The sequence below is a fragment of the Odocoileus virginianus genome, chromosome 5 (genome assembly GCF_023699985.2).
Source record: "Odocoileus virginianus isolate 20LAN1187 ecotype Illinois chromosome 5, Ovbor_1.2, whole genome shotgun sequence".
NCBI lineage: Eukaryota > Metazoa > Chordata > Mammalia > Artiodactyla > Cervidae > Odocoileus > Odocoileus virginianus.
Window position 1 is genome coordinate 34,978,015 of NC_069678.1, and position 21,385 is coordinate 34,999,399.

The 21,385-nt window shown below is 38.8% G+C and overlaps 1 protein-coding gene across 4 annotated transcripts in view; it reads right to left on the reverse strand.

Moving 5' to 3' along the window:
• The window catches only part of BTBD8 (BTB domain containing 8), a 92,884-nt gene that overhangs the window by 59,854 nt on the left and 11,645 nt on the right, over window positions 1–21,385 (reverse strand). For 2 of the 4 annotated variants that reach the window (XM_070467760.1, XM_070467761.1), the window contains exons 3-4: window positions 9,458–9,693; window positions 3,096–3,213 (exon numbers count right to left, since the gene is read on the reverse strand). In XM_070467760.1, the coding sequence (XP_070323861.1) occupies window positions 3,096–3,213; window positions 9,458–9,693 (354 nt within the window). Of the gene's footprint in view, window positions 1–1,074; window positions 1,093–3,095; window positions 3,214–9,452; window positions 9,694–21,385 lie in introns of those variants that run through there. The other 2 variants (XM_020892918.2, XM_020892919.2) reach the window with 2 other exon arrangements.

Below are 21,385 nucleotides of genomic sequence, written 5' to 3' on the forward strand. Positions count from 1 at the left end.
AAAACATAGATTAAATTTCATTAAGAAAATAACAGGATAATAATTAACACTATAAAATGAGAGATCAGGTAGATACCTTGAGGTAGGCTAAAAATGACAGGAGGAAACACAAGTAGAGAGTATACACAGATGGTATTCATCTGGGGACTGAGAGCAATTCAGGCAGAAAAGTGATGTTACAGAGATCCACAACAGGAGTGATGTGTTGTAGTACTTCAGGAAGCAACACTCAGAAAAGCAGTAACTAACAAATGGGAATCCGTGAACTCTAATGAGTCCTTTTACTATAACCTCTCTGCCGGCAAATAAACAGAGCTCTCTTTTTCTCCTTTGAGCAGGAGAAAAAGCTCTCATCTCCTTTGGGGAGCAAGAACTAAGACAGGGGAAGGGTGGAGAAGTAACACTGTGGTGAGGGTAAGGCCTGTGTAGAGAGAACAGTGTAGGAAGCCTACTGCTACCCCTTTGCCCCTTGGATAGGGGAGAAATGCAAGTGATTCAAATCACCTTTCTCTGCATGTCCCACATAAATAAAGGACACTCAAGCTGTTGCTACCATCTACACAAAAGCTCTTTTCAAAGGCCTATTACCTGGATGATGACAGCAAACACTTACATGGTACTTACTATGTGCCAGGCATTGTTCAAAGTACTTTAAACACTTTTAGTAATTTAATCACCATAATAACCCTATATGCTGTTGTTGTTTAGTTGCAAGTCATGCCCGACTCTTTTGTGACCCCATGGACTGTAGCCCACCAGGGTCCTCTGTCCATGGGATGTCCCAAGCAAGAATACTAGAGTGGGTTGCCATTTCCTTCTCTAGGGGATCTTTCTGATCCAGAGATCGAACCTGAGTCTCCTGCATTGGCAGGCAGATTCTTTACCACTGAGCCACCAGGGAAACCTAGTAATAACTCTCTAAGATGGGTACTATTATAATCTCCATCTTTGATGAGGATGCTAAAACACAGAATTATTAAATAACTTCCCCAAACTCATACAGCTAAAGATGGTGAAGCTGGAATTCAAACCCAGGCAGACAGGTTCCAACACAGTCCACACACTCTTAATTACCCAGTTATAAAAGACTTCTTCAGCTTAGTTGTGCCACCACAAGCAAGTGACTGGCATCAGATCATCTTGCAGCAAATAAAGGACTCCAGGTATTGGGCTGTGGATCAAGCAAAAGTCTGAAATGTTGTGAGAATTACTAAAATGGTGACACAAGAGTCATGAAGTGAGCCAATGCTGTTGGGGAAATAGTGCTGACAGCCTTGCTTGATGCAGACGTGCCACGTATCTTCAAGCCGTAAAAAATGCAATTATCTGCAAAGTGCAATAAAGGAAAACGAAGTATGCCTGTGTTTTCTGAACTATTGACATAATAATCTTTGAACTGAATAATAAAATTGTAGGTACAAACAGAAAAACGTTCAAGTTTGGAATAGGAAGGTAACCTTGGGATTTAGAATCTGCCACTTTAATTCATAAAAGGGTACCAACAAAGTAAGAAAACTTGAGCCAGATCTTCTTGAAACCTATCCTCAGGAAATCGCCTTTCTAGTTAATATAAATTTCTTTTTTATCGCTAGGTGAACAAAATAAGCCAGAAAGGTAGCAAGAGCTGTCCTAAAATACAAAGCTAATACTCTAGATCCAGCTCGTAAAACAGTCCAGTGTCAGGCAGTACACAGGAAGAAGCCAAATACAGACACTGTTGGGAAACACACTGTGAATGGTCAGAGTCCTGCTTTCCCCGTATGACAACAACAGTCCTAGGGCTCCAGAAGTTTCAAGAAAGATCTGCCATAAAATAAACTCACAGTGAATTAATTTTAAAAGGAAAATTGTGTTGTCCCCCCACACTAACCAAGAAGAAAGAAAGGCACGCACACATACCATTTGGGAATATGTATACTTATATTCCCAAATATGGAAAATACAGATCCATAATATGGAAAATATATAAATAAATCTCTATCACACTCTGTATTTTACTATACATAATGGGGATTTCGTAAAAAATAGGAAAATGTGTATATATATTTACAAAACATATGTTCTCAGGAAGAAAAGTCCAAATTCTGAATGGCAGTCTGATGGAAACTGGCAGTCTTAAGAGTTCAGCAATGTACTTCAGTCAATTAAGTAGCAAAACCAGTATGAGAATACAAAACATTGCTACTGTTTGGCTTGGATTTCTGTAATCTAAACCCACTGCTAACTTTATTAAGGGCTGTGCACCCTTGAACCTACAAGACTGCTTCTAGCTTCTGCAAAAATAGTCCGTTTCTTCCTCTTCCGCAGTACCAGAATAACTTAACATTCTATTTGAAACACAAACAGGCAGGGAGGATAACTCTGGGTTCCTCAGCTTTCCAATTCTAGTCTGTTGTGAGGCCCAGCTGTACCTCTTCCCCTTGAGCTCCAAGAAAAAAAATCTCTATTTCTTATTAACATCTTTTCTTTCTTTAAGCAGATTTTAGTTACTTACAAAAAAAGAGCCTGACCTAAACAGGCAGCAGGCTTTAATTTAAACTCTAAAAGCCTGGAATGCCTAAGCAACCCAATTCTACAGCAGAATAATGGTTTTTAAAAAGTACACTGAAAAATTAAACCTCCTAATCAATGCTATTCATGAGAATCATCTATTTAGAATTAAAGACTTTGAGCCAAAATGCATTCAGAGAAAATACATGTCATTCATGTAGAAATAATCATTTTCAATACCATAATGACTATGAAATTAAAAACTGCATTTAATGACATTTTCAGTGGCTTTCAAATCTATTTTAGGCAACAGTATATTTTCTTCTAATGAAATCTTAGGTTCATGCCCAATGCACAGCACAGATCTGCTCTAGCTGAGCGCGTGCACATGTCTCAGTGGGTCATCTGTGCATGTGTGAAACTGCAGATAGAAAATCCTGTCTATGGTACAAACTCTTCCCGTCAGAGACCTCCTGAGGCATCACCATGGAACCTCTGCAGCCTATGTGAATCAGATCTTGAAAACCACTGTGCTAGAAAAAGACAGCTACCCTTTGACTTTTCTGTCACAACCAGAACACCAAATTAATCACATGCCTATTTACCTGTGAGCTTTAAAACTTTTTCCATCAACATAAATATCAATATCTGGGCAACAGTGCTTCACGTAAAGCTTCAACAAATCTTCTCCTAATTCAGATGCAGGTTCCAAGTCATAAATATCTTTAAAAGAGAAAAACAAGACAAAAATAGTTTCTTTAATAGTATATATATTTCAAAATTTTGTATTCTTGTTGTTGCTCAGTCACTCAGTTGTGTCCAACTCTGCAACCCCATGGACTGTGCAGCACACCAGGCTGTCCTTCACTATCTCCCGGAGTTAGCTCAAACTCATGTCCATTGTATTCTAATACTAGCAAAATGTTTTTTCACATGGTTATCCTGATTAGTTACTGAAACAAAATAACAGTGACTGAAATATTTAAGTGGTAAATTCAAAGTAAAATGAAACTTTAAAATCATCAATTCTTTCTGCTCTGAAATATATATTTCTACTTATACTTAAATATAGATATACCTTTAAATATAGATACACATTTAAATATAGTAATATTATTACAAATTATACACCAAAATTGAAGCCACTTCACAAACATCTGACTTAAAAGTTAAAAAATTTCCCAAGTTTGATATCTTTTTTATCACTTTAGTTTCTTCCTGTTTCTGTTCATGGATTTACAGCTAGGATGATCTGTGAACCAACAGAAATTCAACTAAAATCAATGGGACTTATAGAGTACTTATTATGAGTCTAGTACTGTATATAGTATAGAGAGTTATAGAAAATATTTTAAGAACTACCTCTACTTCCAAAGGTCCACAATTTAGGCATTGGGAAGTGAAATATAAAACATATATATATATATATAAAGAAAAATACTACATTGTATATTATAGCTCTATCAGTCTGGAAATTTTTGTTAGTATAACTGGTGAGGATGGGTCCCTGGGAACAGATTCCCAGTAACCAATTTACAGATTTATATATTTAGAAACCAGAATGCTAGTGAGGTGACTTTGGGTTAAGGTCCCTAAAGAGCTTCAGGATGGGGGCTGGTCACCAGAAAGGACAAATATGTCATTAGAGAGGGGGAAGTTTCAGGCCCTTCCCCCTACCTCTAGGGAGGGAGAGGGTGCTATAGACTGAATTATAAAAATTCTTGAACAATAAGACTCAGAAAACTACTGGGTTGGTGAACACACTGACTTTTGAAGCGATGGCATACCCTGAGAGGGCATGGATATCTGTTCTGTGTACCTTCCCTTCTCACCCAACCCACATACCTAGCCCTGTATCTTTTCCATTTGGCTGCTCCTAAATTATATCTTTTATAATAGATAGGTAAATATAAGTGAAATGTGTTCCTGAGTTCTGTGAGTCATTCTAGCAAATTACTGAACTTTGGAGGAGGGTGGTCATGAGAACTCCGGAATTTGTAGTCGCTGGGCACAAGCGTGGGTAGTAATGGGGATATGTCACCCCAAAACATGCCACTCTGGCATGAGGATTATTTTGAGCTAAAGGTACTTGAGAAGGAGCAGATGCTGGGAAAGCTATTTACAGCCCCCAACTGCCTAAAAATAAAAGTAAAAAATTTCCCTTTTGTAAAGGAAATTTCCAAGTGCAAAAGCTTTCTCCTTCTTAGGAAGAAACTATTCTCTTCACTTGACTATTATCTGTGTAACAAGACAACCCTTATTCACCATGTATTTTATCCCCTCACCTTCCCATAACTTGCCTCCACCATCTAGTAGCACAGAATGCCTTTCTTTCACTTAGCCTAAGATGATATTTTGTTGTTTAGTCGATAAATTGCGTCCAATTCTTTTTGTAACCCCGTGGACTGTAGACCACCAGGCTCCTTTGTCCATGGGATTTCCAGGATAAGAATACTGGAGTGGGTTGCAATTTCCTTCTCCAGGGGATCTTCCTGACTCAGGGATCGAACCCACGTCTCCTACACTGCAGGTGGATTCATGCAGTAGGATTCTTTACTGCTGACCCACCAGGGAAGGTCAAGATGATATACCATCCTCGATTATCTAGCCATCTTCTTGAATCTCCTTTTTTTTTGTGAAACTCCTGGTGCAAAAATAAGTGATGAAAACCATTTTCTCCCCCCTCCTGTTAATCTGTCTTATTTCAATTTAATTCTTAATCCAGTCACAGAACCTAAGAGGGTAGAAAGAACTCTTTCCTCCCCAACAGTAGCCTAGGCGCCTGGCTTGCATTTAACATCTGAAGTGGGGAGAATATTACAGGACTAGGCCCTTAACCTGTGGGATTTATCTGTTGCTAACTCTGGATAGTTACCATTAGAATAACTGTTGGATGCCCAGCTGGTGTTAGGAGAATTGGTTTATGTGTGGGGAAAAAAAAACCACACACATTTGGAGTCAGAAGTGGTACCCAGAAAAGGAAAACAACAACACACACAATTACAGAAACCCAAAACTGTTCCCCAATCTGAAGTCATCATTCCATTCTACCTTAAACTTGCTCGGTTCATACTCTTTAAGCCTGCAAAATAGTACCACTTAAATGCCTTAAAAGAGCTTATGAATAAGGCCACCTTATCTCTTGGTTTGCCTGGGGCAGTCCAGTTTAATGCCTGTTGCCCCAGAATAATATTCAACAGCAATGATAATTTTTCTTTTTTACTCTTTCAAAAGAATCCTTGTTTGGACCACAAAATATAAAGTCATCCTTTATATAATAAGGCTCTTCATTGTCTGTCTTCTGCTTACATATCCAGGTTCATCCCTTACTGTGACCATTCTTATCCCCTCCTTCACCCTACACCCACAACAAACCACGTGTAGTGTTCTAAATTTGCTATGTGCCTGGTTCCTTGCCTCCAGGAGTATTGTTTCCTTTGCCTGGAATACTTCTTCCCTAAACTCTCTATGTCTGGTCAACATCTACTTTTTCTTCAGGATTCAGTTCAGATATTATTCCTTCCATGCAGCTTTCTCTGAAGGCTTATTATTCCTTCCATGTAGTTTTTTCTGAAGGCCTAAGTCTAGGTTAATGTGCCCTGTTTGAGTCCTTAACACACTTGGTACATAACCAACCTGATTATACCTCCTACTAAACTGCAGGACAGTAACACTATCTGTTTTGTTCAATATAAAATCTTCAAAAGTTGGTATTTGAATAATGTGATGATTAGAATGGCACTGCAGGAACAAATAGCAAGTACAAAAGCACAGAAGTGACAAAATACAGTTATTTCAAATGAAATGCCAAGTCAGTAAGAGCAGAGCTCAGCAGGTGTGAGCGGTTGTGAAGACAGGAGGCAGCAGGGTATTGGGCGGCAGTCAGTTCCCCAAATCCCCTTACACCATGGGAAAGAAGCTGGCATTTATATTAAGGCTGTGGGAGACTACAAAAGAATTGTAGTAAGGCAAGTGCCATGGTCAGACTTGCAATGAACAAATTTTGTTCTATACAATAGAAATGGAGGGTGGCACAAGAAGGCTGGTGACCAGACGAGGTTCAAATACTCAAGGAAAACAGCAACTTACTGAAATAAAGAAATGGCAGGAGGATAAAAGAGAGAAGCATTTAAGAATATTTAGGAGGCCAATTAACAGATGTGCTCATGAACTGAATGAAGGGTAAAAGAGTAACTGAGAAGAAAGATAGTTAATACAGGGAATTCCCTGGCAGTCCAGTGGCTAGGACTCCATGATTCCACTGCAGGGGGCACGATAAACCTTATGCCAAAGACGCATATTTGTGGTGGCAGAATCTACCCCCCTTTAATACTTACAGTGCAATAACAGGGAGGAATTATAAAACTTCCAATGCCATTAAAATGTTTTCTGGAAATATCAGTCTTGTTTACTAACTTTTAGTCCTATAAGCCAAAGCATCAGTAAATGAATATAACTGGAAGGTATATGACATCCTGGAGAAGGTAATGGCAAACCACTTCAGCATTCTTGACTTGAGAATACCATGAACAGCATGAAAAGGCAAAAAAATATGACCATAAAGCCTGCAACATTAACAAATATTTTATATACATTTTTCTAATGCAAAATTTGGGTTGGTAGAAGTGTGGGAAACAATATAACACATGAATTTGATCCCTGGGCTGGGAACAAAGATCCTGAATGTCACATGGTGAGGTCTAAAATAAATAAATAAAAGAGTGAATTAAAAAAATAAGGAAGAAAGACTCAAAAAAAAAAAAATAAGGAAGAAAGAAAGATAGTAATATAATTAATATAACTCACACTATGCAGTATTTAAGAGAAGAGTAGGCTGGGAAAGACAGGTGATTAGATCAGTCTGACATGGGTTAAATTTTGAGATATTTATATTTAGAGGTATAGTTAAGACAGATATGTCTGGTCAGTGGTTGGATATGAAGCTCAAAAAAAAAAAATTAAAGAGGAAGTGCCAGTGAAGGAGACTGAGCAGGGACTGAGAGGGAAAATCCAGACAGCACAGTGTCAGAGAAGACAGAGGGAGTTTCAAGGAGGGTGGCACTGACAGTATAGAGGATGGCAAAGGACTTTCTAAGATGTGGACAAACAAGTGTCTATAAAACTGGTCAACATGGGGGGGGGTGATATTTCCATGGAGTGATGGAGGAGAAAATAGAAAAAGGCAAGGGGTTGAGGGGTAAATGAACTCTTTCTATTTACACTTTAATCGGCTATTGTGGGCCCATGGCAGAGTTCTAGACTAGAGGCAAGAAAAATGGGTATCGAATATTCGCTCGGTCAACTGCTCCATCTGTGTGGTCTTGGAAAGTCCCTTACACTCTCTGAGCCTTATTGTCCTCATCTATAAAATCAGTCTGTAACCACTTTCTTTGTAGGGCTGAGACTAAATGAGATAGTTTAAAAAGTGAACAGATCTATCTCAAGCCTAGAAGATACATGCATGCATTTACCATAATACAATATGGTGAACATATATAAGAGAAAGCTAACTGAGCTTAAATCTGTTTGCTTCTTTTTATTGTTGCTGCACTAAACATCAGTAATAAAAATCCTTTAGTTAGCAGATACTATCACGTACAGTCAATTCAACTATAACACATGTTTTGAAAATGAGTTTGATCCAACACAACTGACATATTAGGGAACAATTTTTGCATAATGGGAATTTTTCCTTTCCTTAGGTGAAAGGTAATCCATGAGAAATACTAAGTCAATGCAAGGAACTGTACCCAGTTGGACTGAGCCAGGAAAGAATATACATAAAACATAAATACCTAAAACACCTACAGAAACCTCAGTTCACCCATGCCTACTCATTTCTGGTGTTACAAATTTCCATCTGATTTCAGATAACAACTGCTTGGAGACCATTTTCTATGAATATTTTTGTGTTTTTGTATGGTCTGTCCGTTCTGAGCAGAGCACTGGCAAATTTGGATAAAGGGCGATTAAACGAGAAACACATCTTGGAAGTTAAGAGATAATGAGATGCTCCAGAAAGATTCAGAGACTATCCTCTCCTCAAAATCATCTCCTGACACTCCTACCTTCCCTTCACCAGAGAAGATTTATCTACCGTTCAAAGAAAAGGTCCCTCCCTCTTGGAGGTGGATGAGCAGGTCTGCCAGCAGCCTATAAAAGTCTCATGAAGTTGGTGTTCCCCTCCTATGGTGCAACCCCATTGCATGTGGACAGCAGGTAACATTAAGCCCTCATGGGGACTGAGGGCTGGGAAGTGGTTCTGAGATGCTCTGTAAGTAATAAACAGTTTGTTCTCTTATTCAAGGCTCTTGAGTCTCCTGTTGGAATATCTACTGTATCTATATCTACACCCTTAACATCCTCCTTTCACCAATTCACAGTAATTCACAAGCTGCAACCCTTTTGACACCCACTTCTACAAACAAACTAGAGCTCTTTTTCAAGGTTAAATGCCATATTTATTGTAGTATTTATGTACTGCTGAACCATTTAATATGGATAGAACTATGCCACTGTTATTAGGTTCCTATCTTTTAAAAATGTGTCATGACAAAAGTTTCAGTGACTTTATGTCATGACAAAATGTATTGGTGATTTTTGTGTGCAGGTTTTTTAAGGAATGCATATATTGTGTTAGAACTGATTCTACAGTTTGCTAAAGCTTTTGCTGGTATAGATTAGAATAAGAATGAAAATATATAGAAGCTTATAAGGAAAATTGTGAATTATGTCTATATTTATTAATAATAACTTTATCTCTAACTACTTGGGAAAAATGGGAGTAGGCCATATTATTATTTCCATTTACTCATAAATTATTTACTTTCATTTATACTGACTTTCATCTACTTATAAAAAAAAGTTCAATAGAGATGATTTTTGAAATATGTTTTTCTCTAAGTGTTTAGAATATAATTACTTTCATGGCTATAAAATTTTATAAAAATCCACAAAAATACCTCACCAGTAGAAATTACATTTTCCTCTTTGCTGCTGATATCTTTTGGAATTTCATGTTTCAGAAGAGAATTATCAGATGATCTTTTACTTAAGAACTCTACAGATAACCTTCTATCATTGTCAGTACAATTTCCAACACTGAAGTCACATTTCTTTTGTGGTACTCCACTTTCCACTATCTTTTTCCTAAGAATTTCTTCTTCGTAGTTTTTTATATTTCTGTTTGATGAGTATACAACCCTAAAAGACAAAAATGCAAAATATTAATAAAAATAATGTTGGTTATTCTTAAAACCTAGTTTCCCAATGTGTGGCTTTCATAGATAATAGCCACATAGTTGGAAAATCTTCTTAAACTACACTAACTAAAGAAAGGTCCATCTAAAATAGCAGGAAGTTTGAAAAGTAGTCTATAAAAAAAAATGTTAAAAAGGAATGTATAATTGCCAACAAATTATATAACCTAAATGAAATGGACAATTCCTAGGAAGGACACACACTATGAAACTTAATTTAAGAAGAAAGAGTATCCGAATAGACAAATAACAAGAAATTGAATTAGTATTCAAAAACTTCTCACAAAGAAGGACACAGGACCAGGTGGCCTCCCTGGTGAACATTACCAAATGAAAGAAAATTAATTAATGGCAATCCTTTATAAACTTTTCCAAAAAATATAAGACAGAACACTTAACTCATTATGTGAAGCCAGTACTATCCTGACTCAAAAGGAGACAAAGACATCACAAGAAAACTACAGACCAGTATCTCTTATTAATGTAGAGAAAAAATCTTCAAACATAATAGCAAAGTGAATCCAACAACATATAAAATGAATTATACATCATGACCAACTGGGCTTTATTTTAGGAATGCAACGGTAATTAAACATATGAAAATCAATGTTATACGCCATATGCTCTACTGTGAATGTTTATGTCCCCTAAAACTGTATATTGACAAAATCCAACACCCTGTCATAATAAAACTTTCAGCAAACTAGGAATGGAGGGAAACATTCTCAACCTGATAAAGCATACATATGAAAAACCCACAGCTAACATCAGACTTAATGGTAAACAACTGAAAACTTTCTTCCTAAGATCAGCAAGGATATCTGTCTGCTCTTACCACTTCTGTTCAACATTTAAATGGAGATTCTAGCCAGAGCAGCTAAGCAAGAAAAAGAAATAGCTGGACTGGAAAGGAATAAGTAAAGCTATCTTCAACTACAAATAGCAAACATATACATAGAAAATCGTTGGAAATTCATCCCTAAACTGTTTGCTAAACAAGTTCAGCAAAGTTATAAAAGAGAAGATCAGTGTGCAAAAATCACAAACAATCCAAAATTAAATTAGAAAATAACTCCATTTACAACAGCATCAAGAAAATAAAATACTTAGGAATATCTTGATATTTCACAAAAAGCACAAGTCTTATATGCTGAAAGCTACAAAACAATGCTGAAAGCAATTAAACAAATGGAAACACATTCTATTGATAATTTAATATTTTTAAAATGGCAATGCTCTTTGAATTAATCTATGGATTCGGTGCAACACCTATCAAAATTCAGCTAGTTTTCTGCAAAAATTGACAAACCAATCCTCAAATTCAAATAGAAATGCTAGGATAGCCAAAACAATCTTTAAACAGAACAAATTTGGAGGATTCACATTTTCTGAATTCTTAACTTCCTACAAAGCTACAGCCATCAACACTGTGTGGTACTGGCATAAGGACAGATGTATGGATCAATGAAACTGAACTGAACACACATTTATAGGCAACTGATTTTTGACAGGGGTGTTGTTTTTTTTTTTAATTAATTTTAGTTTTGGCTGTGCCAGTTCTTCGTTGCTGCGCGGGCCTTTTCTAGTTGAGGGAAGCGAGGGCTACTCTCTAGTTGCTATGCCTGGGCTTCTCACAACAGTGGCTTCCCTTGTGGCAGAGTTTGGGTTCTTAAGCATGTGGGTTCAGTACTTGCAGCTCCCGGACTCTAGAGCTCAGCCCCAGTGGTTGTGGCACACGGCTCAGCTGTGCCGAGGCACATGGGATCTTCCTGGATCAGGGATTGAACCCCTGTCTTCTGGATTGGCAGGCGGATTCTTTACCGCTGAGCCACCAGGGAAGTGACAGGGGTGTTGTGACATGGTGATTTATAATATTAATTTTGTACACCATTCCCAGCACATAGATTCCAAAACCCTTCTAACTTCCTATGTAAAAGCCATAGGATATCTTTTATTACAGTTCAGTTCAGTTCAGTTCAGTTGCTCAGTCATTTCTGATTCTTTGCAACCCCATGGACTGCAGCACGACAGGCTTCCCTGTCCATCACCAACTCCCAGAGCTTGCTCAAACTCATGTCCATCGAGTCAGTGATGCCATCCAACCATCTCATCGTCTGTCATCCCCTTTTCCTCCTGCCTTCAATCTTTCCCAGCATCAGGGTCTTTTCCAATGAGTCAGTTCTTCACATCAGGTGGCCAAAGTATTGGAGTTTCAGCTTCAGCATCAGTCCTTCCAATGAATATGCAGGACTGATCTCCTTTAGGATGGACTGGTTGGATCTCCTTGCAGTCCAAGGGACTCTCCAGAGTCTTCTCCAACACCACAGTTCAAAAGCATCAATTCTTTGGCACTCAGCCTTCACTATGGTCCAACTCTCACATCTAAACATGACTACTGGAAAAGCCATAGCTTTGACTAGATGGACCTTTGTTGGCAAAGTAATGTCTCTGCTTTTTAATATGCTATCTAGGTTGGTTATAACTTTTCTTCCAAGGAGCAAGGGTCTTTTAATTTCATGGCTGCAATCACCATCTGCAGTGATTTTGGAGCCCCCCAAAATAAAGTCTGACACTGTTTCCACTGTTTCCCCATCTATGTCCCATGAAGTGATGAGACCAGATGCCATGATCTTCGTCTTCTGAATGTTGAGCTTTAAGCCAACTTTTTCACTCTCCTCTTTCACTTTCATCAAGAGGCTTTTTAGTTCCTCTTCACTTTCTGCCATAAGGGTGGTGTCATCTGCATATCTGAGGTTATTGATATTTCCCCTGGCAATCTTGATTCCAGCTTGTGCTTCATCCAGCCCGGCATTTCGCATGATGTACTCTGCATATAAGTTAAATAAGCTGGGTGACAATATACAGGCTTGAGGTACTCCTTTCCCGATTTGGAACGAGTCTGTTGTTCTGTGTCCAGTTCTAACTGGGGCTTCTTGACCTGCATACAGATTTCTCAGGAGGCAGGTCAGGTGGTCTGGAATTTTCCAGTTTGTTGTGATCCACACAGTCAAAGGCTTTGGCATAGTCAATAAAGCAGAAGTAGATGTCTTTCTGGAACTCTTCTTTTTTTGATGATCCAACGGATGTTGGCAATTTGATTTCTGAGTCCTCTGCCTTTTCTAAATCCAGTTTGAACATCTGGAAGTTCACAGTTCACATACTGTTGAAGCCTGGCTTGGAGAATTTTGAGCATTACTTTGCTAGCATGTGAGGTGAGTGCAACTGTGCAGTAGTTTGAGCATTCTTTGGCATTGCCTGTCTTTGGGATTGGAATGAAAACTGACCTTTTCCAGTCCTGTGGCCACTGCTGAGTTTTCCAAATTTGCCAGCATAATGAGTGCAGCACTTTCACAGCATCATCTTTTAGGATTTGAAATAGCTTAACTGGAATTCCATCACTTCCACTAGCTTTGTTCATAGTGATGTCCTATGGCCCATTTGACTTCCCTTTCCAGATGTCCGGCTCCAGGTGAGTGATCACACCATTTTGGTTATCTGGGTCATGAAGATCTTTTTTATATCATTCTTCTGTGTATTCTTGCCACCTGTTCTTAATATGTTCTGCTTCTGTTAGGTCCATACCATTTCTGTCCTTTATTGTGCCCATCTTTGCATGAAATGTTCCCTTGGTATCTCTAATTTTCTTTCCCATTCTATTGTTTTCCTCTATTTCTTTGCATTGATCACTGAGGAAGGCTTTCTTATCTCTCCTGGCTATTCTTTGGAACTCTGCATTCAAATGGGTATATCTTTCCTTTTCTCCTTTGTCTTTGGCTTCCCTTCTTTTCACAGCTATTTGTAAGGCCTCCTCAGACAATCATCTTGCCTTTTTCCATTTCTTTTTCTTGGGGATGGTCTTGATCACTGCCTCCTGTATAATGTCACAAATCTCCATCCATAGTTCTTCAGGCACCCTGTCTATCAGATCTAATCCCTGGCATCTTTTTCTCACTTCCACTGTATAATCATAAGGGATTTGACTTAGGTCATACCTGAACGGTCTAGTGGTTTTCCCTACAGTCTTCAATTTAAGTCTGAATTTTGCAATAAGGACTTCATGATCTGAGTCACAGTCAGCTCCTGGTCTTGTTTTTGCTGACTGTATAGAGCTTCTCCATCTTTGGCTGCAAAGAATATAATCAATCTGATTTTGGTAATGACCATGTGGTGATGTCCATGTGTAGAGTCTTCTCTTGTGTTGCTGGAAGAGGGTGTTTGCTATGACCAGTGCGTTCTCTTGGCAAAACTCTTATTAGCCTTTGCCCTGCTTCATTTTGTACTTTTAGGCCAAAGGTGCCTGTTACTCCAGGTATTTTCTGAGTTCCTACTTCTGCATTTCAGTCCTCTGTAATGAAAAGGACATCTTTTATGGGTGTTAGTTCTAGAAGGTCTTGTAGGCCTTCATAGAACCATTCAACTTTAGCTTCTTCAGTATTACTGGTTGGGGAATAAATTTTATTACAGCACTTAGTTTTATTCCCAGTTCCTGAAATAGCTCCAGAAGGATAAAAATGAAATGTATGTCTTTCATTAATCATAGCAAGCCCCTTTAAAATTAGTGAGGTAGGTGTCTTTTAGAAAGCCCATAAGGATGGGCACTGGAATCCAGGAAAACCAACCAAGTGCTTTGAAGGTTGGAACTAAGCTCTTCCCTCCACCTCTGGAGAGGAGAGAGGCTGAATTAACCACCAATGACCAATGAGTGGGCTTCTCTGGTGGTTCAGATGGTAAAGAATCTGCCTGCAATGTGGGGGACCCAGATTCGATCCCTGGGTCAGGAAGATCCCCTGGAGAATGAAATGGCAACCCACTTCAGTATTCATCTCTGGAGAATTCCATGGACAGAGGAGCTGGGCGGCTACAGTCCATGGGGTCACAAAGATTTGGACACAAATGAGCTACTTACACACACTAATCAATCATGCCTATGTAATGAAGACTGCATCTTTAGATGGGTTTCAGTGAGCCTCTGGGTTGGTGGACACATGGAGGTACTGGGAGAGTAGTGAACCCAGAGAGGGCATGGAAGAAGCTCCTTCCCATAACCCGTGCCCTGTGCATCACCTCCATCTGGCTGTTTCTCAGTTTTTACCAATAATATGTCAAGTGAAATATTTTCCTGAGTCCTACAAGCTGCTCCAGCAAATGAGCTGAACCTGAGGGAGGGGCCAGAGGAATCTGCATTCAGATGGTCAGAAGCACAGGTAACAATCTCCAGGTAGACAGTGTCAGAATTGAATTAAATCTGTAGGACATCCAACTGGTATCTGGAGAACCTAAGAATTGCTTGGTAAAGGGGAAAAAACTACACATCTGGTGACTGGAAGTGTCAGAAGCAAAGCACTCAAAGGGTAGAATTGAGCAATAAGATAGATTTGGAGGCAAAAGGAGAGAGCAAAAGTGGTTTGGGGAGGAAGGAATGAGTGAGGCAAAGTACGCAGCTGAGCAAGTTTAGGACTAAAGAGTTTGGATAATTTGGGTAAGAGGGGGCTCTGAGCTATAAACGTGGTCTCTGGTTGTCTGGTATCTGGGTCTGGGATAATTAGGGCAGAGGAGTGTTGCCTTCTAGAGTGTAAGAACCAGACGGAAAGGTGGGTGTAGGAATGGGTTCAGGATTACTTGGTTTTGTATATCAAAGGCATGCTCTGGGAATTAGCTAACTCTGGGCGGGGCAGCCTCTCCCCAGGCAGTGAGGGTCCAAGTTATATTCTCGTGCTCTGCTGTGCTCAGTCGCTCCAGTCATGTCCAATTCTTTGCTACCCCGTGGGCTGCAGCCCACGCGACTCCTCTGTCCACGGGACTCTCCAGGCAAGAATACTGGAGTGGGCTGCCATGCTGTCTATACATATAGTTAATATTACAAAGCACCTGTTCCACCCACTTCAGACCTACTAGTATAAGGGATTTGGGAAAGAAAACAGCCACCACTTGAGAAAGCTGTAGGGGAAATGGAATCGTTCACGCAGTGCTGCTGTTTTACGTGTTTACTTGGTTGACATTTTATCCTAGCATTGATGTTAAACTGAAAATTCAAAGGTCTTCCCCGTTTAACCACACATAAACATGCACACACATTCTCGGACAACTATAGTGCAGTAAGTCTTAGGAAATCAAAGATTTTTATCATAAAGAAACTATCAGTACTTTCCACTGCCAATCATTTGAGCCATATCTGAAGTCGCTATATATAAAAAATTTTTTCAAAGACTATTTGATCAGAATTTTTACTAAAAATATCATAATCTCAATAGTTTCTATTCCTCTCCTTATGTTTTATATTAACACAGACAAATTTCAATACAATCTTCTTTTTAAAAGGGGAGGAGGTATTATTAGAGCTAATCAGTGAATTTAGTAAAGTTGCAGGATATAAAATCAATACACAGAAGTCACTGGTGTTTCTATAGACTAACAATGAAAAATTAGAAAGAGAAATTAAGAATTAATCCCATTCACCATTGCAATAAAAAGAATTAAATATCTAGGAATAAACTTACCTAAGGAGACAAAAGAACTGTACACAGAAAATTATAAGACACTGATGAAAGAAATCAAAGAAGATATAAACAGATGGAGGGATATTCCATGTCCCTGGGTAGGAAAAATTAATATTATGAAAATGACTATACTACCAAATGCGATCTACAGATTCATTGTGATCCCTATCAAATTACCAATGGCACTTTTCCAGAACCACAACAAAAAATTTCACAATTCATATGGAAACACAAAAGACCCCGAATAGCCAAAGCAGTCTTGAGAAAGAAGAATGGAGCTAGAGGAATCACTTTCCTGACTTCAGATTATACTACAAAGCTACAGTCATCAAGACAGCATGGTACTGGCACAAAAACAGAAATATAGGCCAATGGAACAAGACAGAAAGCCCAGAAATAAACCCATGCACCTACGGGTACCTTATTTTTGACAAAGGAGGCAAGATATACAATGGGGCAAAGACAGCCTGGTCACTAAATGGTGCTGGGAAAACTGGACAGCTACATGTAAAAGAATGAAACTAGAACACTTCCTAACACCATACACAAAAATAAACTCAAAATGGACTAAAGATCTAAATGTAAGACCAGAAGCTATAAAACTCTAAGAGGAAAACATAGACAGAACACTCAATGACATAAATCAAAGCAGATCCTCTATGACCCACCTCCTAGAGTAACAGAAATAAAAACAAAAGGAAACAAGTGGGACCTGATTAAACTTAAAAGCTTTTGTACAGGAGGGGAAACTATAAGCAAGGTGAAAAGACAACCCTCAGAATGGGAGAAAATAATAGCAAATGAAACAACTGACAAAGGATTAATTTCCAAAATATACAAGCAGCTCATACAACTCAGTGCCAAAAAAACAAACAACCCAATCAAAAGTGGGAAAAAGACCTAAACAGACACTTGTTCAAAGAAGACATACAGATGGCTAACAAACACATGAAAAGATGCACAACACAGCTCATTATCAGAGAAATGCAAATCAACACTGCAATGAGATATCACCTCACACCAGTCAGAATGGCCATAGTCAAAAGGTCTACAAACAATAAATGCTGGAGAGGGTGTGGAGAAAAGGGAACGCTCCTGCACTGTTGGTGGGAATGTAAATTGATACAGCCACTATGGAAGATGGTATGGCGATTCCTTAAAAAACTAGGAATAAAAACCACCATATGACCCAGCAATCCCACTCCTAGGTATATACCCTGAGGAAACCAAAATTGAAAGAGACATATGTATCCCATTGTTCATTGCAGCACTATTTACAATATCTAGAACATGGAAGCAACCTAGATGTCCACCAACAGATGAATGGATAAAGAAGTTGTGGTGCATATACACAATGGAATACTACTCAGCTGTAAAAAGGTACACATATAAGTTAACCCTAATGAGGTGGGATGAACCTAGAACCTATTATACAGAGTGAAGTAAGTCAGAAAGAGAAAGGTAAGTATCATATTCTAACGCACATGTATGCAATCTAGAAAAATGGTACTGAAGAACTTATTTACAGGGTAGCAATGGAGAAATAAACATAGAAAATAGACTTATGGACATGGGGAGAGGGGAGGAGAGGGTGAGATGTATGGAAAGAGTAACATGGAACCTTACATTACCATATGTAAAATAGATAGCCAATGGGAATTTGCTGTGTGGTTCAGGAAACTCAAAGAGGGGCCCTGTATCAACCTAGAGGGGTGGGATGGGGAGGAAGATGGGAGAGAGGTTCAAAAGGGAGGGGACATATGTATACCTATGGCTGATTCACATTGAGCTTTGACAGAAAACAACAAAATTCTTCAAAACAATTATCCTTCAATAAAAAAATAAACTTTAAAAAAGGGGGGAGGAGGTATGTTACAAGAACTGTCTGTATGCAAGACACTGATGATATATCATTAGGAATGTTCACATTGATGAGCAGATTTAATCTCAAGGAGCTTACGTAACATACTTCAGCATACATCACTAATCTCACACGAAACAGAATGTGATTAAGGGCTTAAAATAGAGGATTGTGAAGTGCTAGGAAGCACAAAGTCATTTACTCCAACTTTACTATTCTAAATATGGAAAACTGAGACTCAAAGAAACCATAAAACAAGGTAATGCACAGGCGGAAGGCAGCTCTGTCTTGTTGCCAGAGTCAGTGCTTGCTCTCCTCTACCATACTGTCTCTCGTTTGATCTTTTCCCCTAACACTTCAATGATAACAAATAAAGGGTAGCATTAATATAACTTCTCTTTCTCTCATACACAAAATTTGACCTTTCCCAAAGCATCTTTTTCTAAACGTACACTCAGTAGCTGGAGAAATGTATAATTTCACAGGGCTACTACTAGGAATAATACTTACTAAAATGTATTCAGTGCTTACTATGTGCCAGGTCACTGGGCTAAGTGCTTGAAAAGCATCTAATTTAACCTTCTCAACAACATTATGAGGTAAGTATTGTTATTATATCCATTTTATTAAGGTGCTAAAACCAACGGGAAGCGATTAGTGTGATTCACATTCACACAGTTAGAAATGGTAGACTTGCTTGACCACAGAGCCTACTCTATAACAAAGCCACTACACCACCACCTACTAGAAAAACAAAAGTGTATACCATATTTTAAAATTGATGGTTGGAACTCAACAATGAATCGATGATCTATACTGGAAAATGACGATTTTCTAAATTACACTTAAAGTATCTGTTTAAATTATAGCATATCATACTGTTCTTACAAACAGAAAGCCAAAGTTGGACAATTTTCTGTTTATGCTTATTGTAGCTTCATATGAAAAAACTCTGAAATAATAAAAACAGATCATTTAAGCAACTGTCAGAGCATAAAATGAAGAAAAATAAGCCAAATCACTCACACATATTTAAAGTTTAATTATCCCAAAGAATTTTCTACACTAAGGTCAACATGATTTTTATTATAGGCAAAAATTATGTCAGCAAATAACTAAAAGACTAGCATCTAAAAAATGCTAGGACTCGGGACATAACAACATAAAAATTCAACACTGATTTCTCATAAAAGTTAAACTGATAATTAGTACTAGTATTAAAGATAGACATACAGACCAAAGGAAATGAATTGAGACCAGAAATAAATCCTAATGTCTATGTTATTAGTCAGCTTGGGCTGCCATAACAAAAATCACAGACTGGTGACTTAAACAGAACTTTATTTCTCACAGTTCTGGAAGCTAGACATCAAGATCAGGTGCCACCATGCTGGGGTTCTGGTGAGAACTCTCTATGGCTTGCAGTTAGTCACCTTTTCACTGTATCCTTACATGGCATAAACAGAGAGAGAACAACTCTCTCCGGTGTCTCTTGTTATAATGGTACTGTTCTTATCATGAGGTCCCGTCTAAACTTAATTTACCTCCCAGAGGCACAGTCTCCAACTACCATCACATTAGGCAGTAGAGCCTCAACACATGAATTTTCAGGGGAAACAACTCAGTGCACAGCAATAGGCAACTGATTTTCAACAGGATATACTGACAATTCAATGGGGAAAGAAAGTCTCTTCAAAAATAGTACTGGGACAACTAGATATCCAACACACAAAAGAATCAAGTCGGTCCCCTTCCTTATACTATATACAAAAATTAACTCAAAATGGATCACAGACTTGAATGTAAGAGCTAAAAGCATAAACCAAAAAAATTTGTAGAAAAAAGTGTAAGAATAAATCTTTGTGATCCTAGAATAGGCAATGGTTTCTTATCTATAATACCAGCAGCACAAGTGACAAAAGAAAATTAGATAAATTAGGCTACATTAATGGAAAAGGCAATGGCACCCCACTCCAGCGCTCGTCTGGAAAATCCCACGGACGGAGGAGCCTGGTTGGCTGCAGTCCATGGGGTCGCCAAGAGTTGGACACGACTGAGCGACTTCACTTTCACTTTTCACTTTCATGCATTGGAGAAGGAAATGGCAACCCACTCCAGTGTTCTTGCCTGGAGAATCCCAGGGATGGGGGAGCCTGGTGGGCTGCCATCTATGGGGTTGCACAGAGTCAGACACTGGAGCGACTTAGCAGCAGCAGCAGCAGGCTACATTAAAACTCTAAAACCTTTTTGTTGTAAATGACACCATCAAGACAACCCACTGAACAGAGGAAAATATTTGCAAATCATATGTCTGATAAGAGCCTATTTTCTAGAATACATGAACTGTCTTATAACTCAATGACATAAAGACAAATAATCCAATCGAAAAATGGGCAAAGGATGTGAATAAACAGTACTACAAATAACAAGCACAAGAAAATATGCCCAAATCATTAGCTACTGGGGAAGCACAAATGAACTCCAATGAGATATCACTTCACATACACTAGGATGGCTATAATAAAAATGACAGAAGATAACAGCATGTGTTACAAGGATGTAGAGAAAATGAAACCTTCATACACTGTTTGAAGGTATGTAAAATGGTATAGCCTCTTTGGAAAGAGTTTGGCACTTCCTCAAAAAGTTTAACATAGAATTACCATATGATCCAGCAATTCCACTCCTAGGTATATTGACCCAAGAGAAATGAAAACATAGGTTCTCACACACACACACACACACACACACACACAAACTGCACAGCAATGTTCATAGCACAATGTGCTGTGTGCGCTTAGTTGCTCAGTCGTGTCCTACTCTTTGTGACCACATGGACTGTAGCCCACCAGGCTTCTCTGTCCATGGTGATTCTCCAGGCAAGAATACTAGAGTGGGATGCCATGCCCTCCTCCAGGGGATCTTCCTAAGCCAGGGATAGAACCCAGGTCTCCCGCTTTGCAGGCAGAGTTTTTACTGTCTGCTTCACCAGGGAAGCCCAAGGATATTGGAGTGGGTAGCCTATCCCTTCTCCAGGAGATCTTCCCAACCTAGGAATCAAACTGGGGTCTCCTGCATTACAGGCAGATTCTTTACCAGCTGAGCTACCAGGGAAGCCCTCATAGACCATATGATCCAGCAATGCCACTCCTAGGTATATACTCAAGAGAAATGAAAACAGGTTCACACACACACACATATTGCATAGGCATATTCATAGGAACATTAACCAAAAGTGAAACAACATAAATGTCCATCAACAGAAGAATGGACATATA